Source organism: Sceloporus occidentalis, unplaced genomic scaffold (genome assembly GCF_023333645.1).
Source record: "Sceloporus occidentalis isolate IW3139 unplaced genomic scaffold, rSceOcc1.0.p SCAF_165, whole genome shotgun sequence".
Classification (NCBI taxonomy): domain Eukaryota; kingdom Metazoa; phylum Chordata; class Lepidosauria; order Squamata; family Phrynosomatidae; genus Sceloporus; species Sceloporus occidentalis.
In genome coordinates, this window is record NW_028317145.1 from 1,985,490 (window position 1) to 1,996,853 (window position 11,364).

The following is an 11,364-nucleotide window of genomic DNA, read 5'->3' on the forward strand; positions in this document are numbered from 1 at the left end:
TTTCCCACTGATGTCACTATCAGGGGAACCTTCAAGTTGAAAAAAAATGTTAAATTTAAAAAAAGGCAAAAAAAAAAAAAAATATATATATATATATATATATATATATATATATATATATATATATATATATATATATAAAAAATATATTTTTGTGAGCAAGTCCTAAAATTAGCATATTAGCTTAAAACAATTCTCGCATGGAAAGAGTTAAAATACTGGCATATTAAATGCCCATGGGGTGTCTACTTTTAAAAAATGTATGATTTGATGGGGTAAATTGAATTGGCCGGGTTCAACAATGTCCCAATTAACACGGGGGGAAGGATGGCCACACATCTAATTTCCAATTAGAAAAATGCACACGTACCAAATGTGGCCTTTTAGTTCCCCCCAAAAATGACAAACCCATGCATGTGGGGTATCACTGTACTCGGGAGATGTTGCTGAACACATATTGGGGTGTCGTGTGACAGCGGCATATACCAGAAGCTGTAAATTCATACATAAAGTAGGTGTGTGTGGGAAAAATACACACACAAAAATACTACTGCAAACTTTGAAAAAATGCTGGTGGTAAAATGTGTGCATGCAAAGAGTTAAAATACCAGCATTTAAAATACCCTGGGGTGTCTAGTTTTCAAAAATATATGGTCTTGTTGGGCATACTGAAATGGCCCGGCTCAAAGATGTACCAAATAGGGCACGGGCAGTGGATCCCCAAATGCCAAAGTGCAACATTGAAAAATGTGCATGCCCCAAATGTGGCCCTTTTGCCCACAAACAGCCAGGCAAAATCATTCATGTGAGTTATCGCTGTACTCAGGAGATGTTGCTAAACACATATTGGGGTGTTTTTTGATAGTGACATATACCAGAACCTGTTTATTTATACCTAAAGTAAAATGTGTGTGAAAAAACAAATGCAAAAAAATTACTACCATAAAGTTTGACAAAGGCTGATGGTAGAATAAGTGCTTGGAAAGGGTTAAAATACCAGCATTTGGAATACCCTGGGCTGTCTAGTTTTCAAAAATATATGACTTGATGGGGTAAATTGCATTGGCCGGCTTCAAAGATACCCGAAATGGCACATGGGGGGAAGAATTACCAGATTTGGAAAAAATGGCTTTGAAATAGCAAAACGGTACCTGTACTTATTGCTCCATAACGTGCAGAAAAAAGCAAAAAAACATAAAAACATTGGGTATTTCTAAACTCAGGACAAATAGTAGAATCTATTTAGCAGGTTTTTTTATTACCTTTTATAGATGAGCAAAAGATTTTTCAACTAAAAGTTAGAAACAGTCATTTTTTTCAAAATGTTTCACCATATTTTATACTTTTTTTAATAGTAAATAATATGATACAATCAAAACAATGTCATCTAAAGAAAGCCCTTCTTGTCCTGAAAAAAACAATATCTAATGTGTGGGTTCAGTAAACGGGAAAGAAGAAAATTACAGCTAAACACGAGCAGCGCAGAAATGTTAAAACGGCCATTGTCACGAAGGGTACAAAAAGTAAAATCAGCCTTTGTCACGAAGGGGTTAATGAATAAACCTTAAGCATGTCCAATTACTATTCTCTGCAGGGTCTACCTTGAGGTCCTAAGAATTTCTTGGCTCTCAAATTTTTTGAGTCTTTCAAATATGTTAATTTACAGCGAGTATTTATGAACTGAGGCTACCATAAAGCTTCTCCCGGTTCTAGGTGGTGTTGCTAGAAATAGGTGTTCTATGTGCCTACTCTGCGTAATGGAGGACCTGACATCCACTATAGAATGGGTTAAACAGTTAAACAAACTTGAATACAGACAGGGTTCCTGTTTAGAAACATGGACGGCTTTATCCGAGTGTGGCTTTTTTTTGCCAAGCTGTTGTCGATCTGCACTTGGTAAAATGCAATCTAACAAGGTTCTGCAGCTTGAGACTGAGGGTAGCAATGGTTGTAGAGTGTGGAAGTTTATCCACATGAATAACTTGCTGTAAAAGCTTTAACTTATTTTGCACATCAAATCTCAATATTTTACAGGTTGTGAAGTCACCCCAGATGTTAACATATCTGGTCAGAAGTTTAACATTAAGCTTCTCATACCAGTTGCAGAGGGTATGAATGAGATCTGGCTCCGTTGTGAGAACGTAAGTTTGTTTTCCATTCAAAATCTCAACTTTTATGATTTATTTTTTTTCTTCTATGGTTCTACTATTTGAGTCACTTGAGATCCTCTAAATATCACTGTTCACCTGCAGGAGAAGCAATACGCACACTGGATGGCTGCCTGTAGACTGGCATCAAAGGGCAAAACCATGGCAGACAGCTCTTATAACTTGGAAGTCCAGAACATCCTGTCTTTCTTGAAGATGCAACACCTAAACCCAGACCCACAGTTTATTCCCGAACAAGTGAACTCTGACATTAACCCGGAATGTGTTGTTTCGCCGCGCTATTTAAAGAAATACAAGAACAAACAGGTATAGTTTCATTGGGCTGTTTGCGTTTCCAACTGTACTTTCAGTAAAATCCACGCTTGGTTATAGCACAAAGCACGGTGACCTGCTGGCCATCTTCATGTTAATGGTGCTAGAAGCAAAGCTGGTGGCTGTTGACTGCAAAGCGCTTTCCAGGTTACCCGTTTACACTTTCAATCAGTGGCTTTTCACACGTCGCGGTGGCTTTTTACACATCGCTTTGACAATTTGGAAAAAAAACTTCTATTTCGTAAAATCATTGCAAGCCAACATACTGTATGAGCGTAAATATTCTTTTGCCCTTCTGACAGTAGAATGCTGTGGAAGTTAGCAAGTTAAATTTTGCATGTCTCTGGGCACAAACCCAGAACTAATCCTGCGAGGTCTCTGAGGTCAGATACGACGCTTCTGTCCCACAGAATCCCATGGCACGGCAGTGTCGTTCAGGGCAGGAAGTGCTGTGCCGGGGGAATGTGAGGAATGCAGCAACACATGAACGATGACCACTGGCTCCACTGCAGATATATCTGGGAAAATATTTTAATTGGCTCTTTAAGTTGTCATTTGCAGTTGAATCCATCTATTGCTGTATGATATCTAGATATATCTCCAGAACTAATTTGTATTGTGTAACACAATAAAATTACACATTCTCCTTTCCGTTTCAAAATGTAATTAGTAGAGAACAGGACACGCATTTCTGCTGAAGTTGTGCCGGATTAAGCAATATATGGCCGTAATGTGTTTTCATGGAAACTTAAAAACAAAGTTAATGGCGTTCTGTATGTGTCCCAGTAGCCAATCAGCCAATAGTTTACAGCTAGCTGGAACCTGCGATTGGCTACCGCTACTGCACACGCTGGGAGAGTACTTGTATGTGCTTCCTGGCTTCACTAGAGGCAGCTATAAGGGAGAATGAAGCAGACTGTAGATACTGTACTGAATTGCAAATCCATTGGAGTCCATGCAAAATGTGCATTAAAAAACACTTTGGGGACTAGGCTTTTCCTTTCTGCTGATTTGTTTCATTCGGGCAGCCTTTGCAAGCTGATAATCAACAATCGCCAGTTATAGGTAGAGGTGAACTGTTTTAGAATAACCAAGTAATCCTTGTTTTTGATTTTCATATTTTTTATTTTATTCTTTATTAAAGCAATTAATTGCATACTCGGGACAGAATAGCATTATCTGTAAAATTCATAACGTCACATATGGTACAAACTCCAACCATGCAATAAAGAGTGCGTAATAATACACTGTTTGATAGATCAGGGTAAATTGATGGTGTGACAGGGCTGTGGCCTGGGTGTGAATGAATGGCCATCTCATGTCCTTGAGCAGCTTGGTCAGCCCGCTATGCGGTTTGTACACCATGCTCTACCAGTTTTGCGTTGTGCACCAATCTCTGCAAGTCTGTGCCATGCGTTACTCCACTTCTTTCCCTTCCATGCCTGCACTATTCGCCATCTTTATTGGTTTCCTTTCTAATTGAATTTGCATGACTGCCTTTTTCCCATGAGGAATACTCATCTGCCTATTCTTGTCTGTAAATCTCATTGCCCCTTTTTTGTTTTATTTTATGGATACTTCTTCCTTTTACCGTTTTCATTTCTCCGCATTGCCAACTTCAGCCAGGCTATGTTAGAGACTTGGTAAGTTGCAATGTAGTCATGTTGCAATTTTATTTTTTCTTAGAGCTTGAAAACATGTTAACATTACTTATATTAAGGAAACCATTTGGCTATTTTTTTAAATGTTGTGTTCACTGGATGATCCTTCTAAAGTATCCGGTCCTCTGGTGAATTAATAACTGATATTGTACGTATTCTTCTGCCAAAATATGTATCCAATACACTGACATATATGTAAATTGTATGATTTGCCACTATACCCAACGGTTTCTGCTGTTACTTGCACATTTGTCACCCAAATGTTTTTGGGAACGTCTTAATGGGGTAAGGCAAACTATGGGCCCTCTTCTACCAGTAATAGAGAACCTGCTTTGGAAGTGTGGGCAGGTGGACCTGTCTAATTTGTCTCGTGCCATATGTCTTATTTTAGTGGTTTTAACTCTAACGTATGGAACAGTTTGCTATGTGGTAAATATTAACTTACTTTTTTTTTTTCTTGATCTTTCACTTCTCGCCTAAAATACTTTTAAGCTGCGCTTTAATTTCCTCTTTTTATTTTAGTTCGGTTGATTACTTTGCTTTGAAGTCTTGTTTCTAACAAATGTTTCTTCTTGATCAGCTTGCAGCCCGTATCTTGGAAGCCCATCAGAATGTGTCCCAAATGAGCCTCATTGAGGCTAAGATGAGGTTCATCCAAGCCTGGCAGTCTCTTCCAGAATTTGGGATCTCTCATTTCCTTGCCAGGTCAGTTTTTAAAAATCTCTATTTAAGGAAATGTGTTCTGCAGGTGGAATGAAGGATGACACTAACTTTTGTCGGCTTCTATAAGTGTGTACTAATGTCGCTTAAATGCAACAAACAAGTTTAGCGGATTCTATTTAAAGCTTTACCTCTTGTCATCTTTAGGATATGCTTTTGTTATTTATGAACTCTGTGGTTTGTGGAAAAGGGTTCCACTCATCTAATTTGCTTCCATACTTTCACTCATAGGTTCCAAGGTGGCAAAAAGGAGGAGCTGATTGGCATTGCCTACAACAGACTGATCAGGATGGATGCCAGCACAGGTGATGCAATAAAGACATGGCGTTTCAGCAACATGAAACAATGGAATGTCAACTGGGAAATAAAAATGGTAAGAGACATTTGAAGGGTTGTCAGCTGCAATGCCTTGTTTATAATTTACCAGCCAAAATTCATTATTCTTTCAAGTACAAACTGGGTTATTTTTTATTTAAGAAATTTGTTCTTTTTCAGCCTCCCCCGTTTTGGTTTTTTTTTTCCCCATTTTTTTTTTTTTGTCTGTATATTTTATATATCATTTTTGCTTTTTCCATAGGTAACAGTGGAGTTTGCAGATGAAATGAGGCTTTCCTTCATCTGCACCGAAGTAGACTGCAAAACCGTCCATGAATTCATCGGTGGTTACATTTTTCTGTCTACGCGCGCAAAGGACCAGAACGAGAGCTTAGACGAAGAAATGTTCTTCAAACTTACAAGTGGCTGGGTGTGAGCCTGAAAACCACAGAATTCCCAAGAGCTGTTTTTAAACGTATGCTGCTTAAAGTCAGATTTTAATAAGAGAGCTTGAAGTATATCCACTAAATGAAGAGTTATGCAGTCAACAAGGTGTGCAATAATAAGCACTTCACTGAACGCTGAGTGTTAAAAGGGTGCAAAGTGTAGTGTGTACCACTGCGTTTTACACCCCTTTATCACTCGGGTGTCATCTACTACCAGATGTAACAATTTCTGCCGATTGCCTTATTGACTGGTAGAAAGGTCAGGATTAACCATTTTGTTGCCAATGGCCTGCAGCGCAGTCGCCCTTTTAGCAGCGAAAGGGGTTATACGAAGTCTAAGCTAAAGAAAGCCGTTTAAAGCCATTCAGTACACAACTATCCAGGGCTTAAATGTATACGATGTGTTATTTATCAGGTGCAATGCATGTATTTTCATATTTCGGTTTCTAAAGTTGACTGTGACTGTTTTTAAAGCCTTCTGTCTTTTAATGGTTTTTTTCGTAGCTTGTATTTTTCAACTTATCGGGGCAACCTAAGATCTTATACTAGTCTAAAGAGCCCTTAAAAAGCTCCACTTTAACATCTGTTTCCTATAGCTTAAGTTTTATTTCTGTCTACACCATATAGTATTAAAACTCCAGTATTCACCAGCATATTCATCTGATATGCAATGTTACGTGACAATATGAAGTAAAAGGTCTAATGAAGTATACTTTTTGTGTAACTTATGTAAAAACACAAATTTTATAAGATTGTACAGTAATTTTTTTTTTTCGTTTTTTCTAAACTACTCACGTTCGCTTTAGGTATAGTGTATCTTCATTTAAAAATATTATTTCGCATTTAATAATGTATGCCTCAATTTTTAGTATTAAAAGTTATTTCACTACAAAATTTGTCCCAGTTTATGACCTATTACCCTAATGAAATGTACTTTTACCCTGCTGTCTGACGTGTCAAGACTTATTGTTCAACTACTCACTCGACGCTGAAGATTTTCTGCGTGATTACCATTTTACTTAAGTAATATATAGTATATAACAAAAAATTATATACACTTGCATAGCATCAGCAAAGAAACAGTTTAAGAGCTAGGCCACTTATCATAAGACTGTCATTTTTCCAATTTAGTGCTCCGTAGGGAAGTTTTCAGTTTTGTGGACAATACAGTCTTGGCAGTTTGACCACTTTAGACATTTCCAGAACCCCACATTGAGAATTGGAGGCAAGATCTTTTATTGGGCCTTTCATGGTTATCCATATTGTTGCAGGGACCTCCTTTTTGTCAGTGGACCATAGGAGGTAAAGCGCACCCGAACCCCTAAAAATGTCAACACTAATGAACTCAGGAGACTTCTGTATGTAACAGCAGTCCTAGAAACCTAGACCCATCTACAGAGCAATGTGCTAAGGAGATCGCCTGTGACTGGTATCTCACAATGATGTCTAAGTCATGGGTGATCTGGATGTCTGCTCTGTGATCTACTCAGATCCCCAGAGCTGAATACGACAGCTGCATATAAAACACCTCTGCAAAGATTTTGTTTGTTTTGTTTTAAACATGCTATTGTTATGACTCAAAACTATGTATAAATGCTTTTTATTTTAAATAAAAGATAAACGTTTATTTACCTTTGGTGTGGCTTGCGTTTTGTATCCACTTGAATTTACTAAAGTAGCATACAGAGGCTATAATGGACAGAGTAATGCACAAGTCTGTCTAGGAAATGACCCTATAAACCTGGGGTCCTCAAACTACCCGCCGGGTGTTTTTGCCTCAGGACATCCATGTGTTCCGAAAGATGCTTTCGGAACACAAGGATGCCTCTGTGAAGTCCCTGCGGCACGCGTTTACTTTAAAAACGCGGGGACCGCCGGGAGCAGGCGCACGCAGCGACGTCACTGACATGCACCCATGGCAACCGAGCGCGGAGAAGTGGAGAAGAAGCGAAGAAGGACGTGCGCTGGAGGTAAGTGTTTACCAGCGGCGCCTCCCTTCGGTGTTCTGACCACCGATCCTCCGGTCCTGCTATGGCCGGAGCAGTGGTCGGAACACTGAAATGGGACAGTACACAGGCATACAGCTTCCAGCCATACTGTATGGCTGGAGGCTGTATGCCTGTGGGGAACATACTGCCAGCCCCTATAGTCCGGCCCTCCAACGGTCTGAGGGACTGTGAACTGGCCCCCTGTTTAAAAAGTTTGAGGACCCCTGCTATAAACCATAGGTGGCAAATGAACAGGTCTACGGTCAGTAAAAGATATATTTGAGGTTTGGCCCAAAAGCTTGTAAGAGTCAAACTCCCTTACCTTCCTACCTACATATTACATGTGCCATTCATACGGGTGTTAAGTTAGGTCCGGATGTCCCTTTATGACCTGCTAACGAGAGCAGACAGCCTTGTTGGAAGAGGAGTTTCATTTAACCCCTTCGTGACAAAGGCTGATTTTACTTTTTGTACCCTTCGTGACAACGGCCGTTTTAACATTTCTGCGCTGCTCGTGTTTAGTTGTAATTTTCTTCTTTCCCGTTTACTGAACCCACACACAGTTTTTTTTTTTCAGGACAAGGGCTTTCTTTAGATGACATTGTTTTGATTGTATCGTATTATTTACTATTAAAAGTATAAAATGGTGAAAAATTTAGAAAAAAATGACTGTTTCTAACTTTTAGTTGAAAAATCTTCTACTCATCTATAAAAGGTAACGAAAAAACCTGCTAAATAGATTCTACTATTTGTCCTGAGTTTAGAAATACCCAATGTTTTTGTTTTTTTTTTTTTGCTTTTTTCTACACATTATGGGGCAAAAAGTACAGGTAGCGTTTTGCTATTTCAAAGCCATTTTTTCCAAATCTGGTAATTCTTCCCCCCCATGTGCCATTTCGGGTATCTTTGAAGCCGGCCAATGCAATTTACCCCATCAAGTCATATTTTTGAAAACTAGACAGCCCAGGGTATTCCAAATGCTAGTATTTTAACCCTTTCCAAGCACTAATTCTACCATCAGCCTTTGTCAAACTTTATGGTAGTCATTTTTTTGCATTTGTTTTTTCACACACATTTTACTTTAGGTATGAATAAACAGGTTCTGGAATATGTCACTATCATAAAACACCCCAATATGTGTTTAGCAACATCTCCTGAGTACAGCGATACCTCACATGAATGATTTTGCCTGGCTGTTTGGGGGCAAAAGGGCCACATTTGGGGCATGCGCATTTTCAATGTTGAACTTTGGCATTTGGGGATCCACTGCCCATGCCCTATTTGGTACATCTTTGAGCCGGGCCATTTCAGTGTGCCCAATAAAGCCATATTTTTGAAAGACAGCCCAGGGTATTTCAAATGCTAGTATTTTAACTCTTTCCATGCACCATATCTACCACCAGTCTTTGTCAAACTTTGTGGTAGTCATTTTTTTGCATTTGTTTTTTCACACGCATTTTACTTCAGGTATGAATTAAAAAGTTCTCGTATATGTCACTATCACAAAACACCCCAATATGTGTTCAGCAACATCTCCTGAGCGCAGTGATACCTCACATGAATGATTTTGCCTGGCTGTTTGAGGGCAAAAGGGCCACATTTGGGGCATGCACATTTTTCAATGTTGAACTTTGGCATTTGGGGATCCACTGCCCGTGCCCTATTTGGTACATCTTTGAGCCGGGCCATTTCAGTATGCCCAACAAAACCATATATTTTTTCGAAAACTAGACACCATAGGGTATTTTAAATGCTGGTATTTTAACTCTTTGCATGCACACATTTTACCACCAGCATTTTTTTTCAAAGTTTGCAGTAGTATTTTTGTGTGTGTATTTTTCCCACACACACCTACTTTATGTATGAATTTACAGCTCCTGGTATATGCCGCTGTCACACGACACCCCAATATGTGTTCAGCAACATCTCCTGAGTACAGTGATACCCCACATGCATGGGTTTGTCATTTTTGGGGGGAACTAAAAGGCCACATTTGGTACGTGTGCATTTTTCTAATTGGAAATTAGATGTGTGGCCATCCTTCCCCCCGTGTTAATTGGGACCTTGTTGAACCCGGCCAATTCAATTTACCCCATCAAATCATACATTTTTTAAAAGTAGACACCCCATGGGCACTTAATATGCCAGTATTTTAACTTTCCACGCGAGAATTGTTTTAAGCTAATGTGCTAATTTTAGGACTTGCTCACAAAAATATATTTTTTATATATATATATATATATTAATTTTTTTTTGCCTTTTTTAAAACATTTTTAACATTTTTTTTTCAACTTGAAGGTTCCCCTCATAGTGACATCAGAGGGAAATTATTTTTACATTGTACTGGTTTTTTTTACTATTTTTTTCTAATTATTAATTTTATTTTATTTTTTAATTTATTTTTACTAATCACACTGTGATTAGAAAGCTGGGCTCCATTGACTTGCATGGTTGAATGCAGTACTTGTATTCAACCTGCAAGTGGAGCCAGAGTTCTCTAGAGGGTCTGGAGACCCTCTAGCAAACTTTTTCGTCTTTATTGTTTTTTTTCCCGGGCCGCCGCCATCTTGCTGATGGCGAAGATCACCGGCAGCTGCGGCTGTGACCGCTCTCCGGAGCGGTCACAGTCCATCCCAAGGTAAGTGTTTGGTGTCGCTGGATGCCTCCTGATCGAGGCATTCCAGCGACACCATTTAAGTTTAGGAGGTGATCGTTGATCGCCTCCTAAACGCTTTTAAAACGGGCGTCCGCCGCCATACATTGTATGGCGGATGTTGACGCCCCGGGGAGGGGCCAGACATGGCCCCTGATGCCGATCGTGGCGTTGCTGAATCCCTCGAGGTCGAGGCATTACAGCAACGCCGTTTGGGTAAAAAAAAAAAAAAAAAAAAAAAAAATCGATCACGGATCGATTTTTTTTTACCCGTTTTAACAAATGACGGTCCTGGCACGTCATTTGTCGTTAACGACATGTTTTTCCGTGACGTGCCCGGACCGGCAATTGTCATCAAGGGGTTAAACAAACTCAGCCATGTTTTCACATTGAATTGTTACATTCAAACAAGCAAACTTGCTATGGTCTTCCACAGAATTGTAATATGAAGCTGAATTAAACAACAACACCTGGAGACCCATTCAACGCCAAACAATGTCCAAATTATCCTTGACGGGCCACATATTGGTTGTCCATATTGAGCATATACTAAAGGTTTTATAATACGAATAAGTGGCAGATGTGAGCAGTTGCATCTCAACACATTTGCCAATAATAATTACCCAAAATTAAAAGGTATCTTAACCAAACAACCTGGATCGCCTCAGGCTTTGCGGAGAAGCTGTGAGATAAAGTAATTTCGTTTTACCAAACTGCCTGGAGTCAAAAAATAAACTGGCAAAATCAAATTTACATGAGTCATATATAATTACCTTGTGCATTTGTAGATTTCCAGTTTGAAAACTTTTTCCATTTTATTAAAAGTACACAAGTCAAAGGGGAAAAAAGTTGGAACTTTTCCTCTCTATACAACTTTGACTGTCTATCTTATACGGTAATGAAGGACTAATTCAATAAAAATGTCTGTCTCAGAACATGATCTCCTCAATTAAGCCACACAGAGAATAGTATCAGATTTAGTGGGGATGTGCACAGTTTCCCTACCAGTGTATTTTAAGTATCATCTCTTTAACTGAATAGCCTCATCCTAAAAGCTAGCTAAGCCCTGAGCTAAAATTATTACTTACAAGGATGTCCTTG

At 39.1% G+C, this 11,364-nt stretch overlaps 1 protein-coding gene across 4 annotated transcripts in view; it reads left to right on the forward strand.

Moving 5' to 3' along the window:
* The window catches only part of LOC149279478 (fermitin family homolog 2-like), a 31,117-nt gene extending 25,505 nt beyond the window's left edge, over window positions 1-5,612 (forward strand). For 2 of the 4 annotated variants that reach the window (XM_089501141.1, XM_089501143.1), the window contains 6 exons: window positions 2,035-2,141; window positions 2,253-2,474; window positions 4,103-4,123; window positions 4,722-4,846; window positions 5,093-5,234; window positions 5,439-5,612. In XM_089501141.1, coding sequence (XP_089357267.1) covers window positions 2,035-2,141; window positions 2,253-2,474; window positions 4,103-4,123; window positions 4,722-4,846; window positions 5,093-5,234; window positions 5,439-5,612 — 791 coding nt within the window. The remainder of the gene's footprint in view (window positions 1-2,034; window positions 2,142-2,252; window positions 2,475-4,102; window positions 4,124-4,721; window positions 4,847-5,092; window positions 5,235-5,438) is intronic. The other 2 variants (XM_089501142.1, XM_089501144.1) reach the window with 1 other exon arrangement.
* Window positions 5,613-11,364: the final 5,752 nt, after the last annotated feature.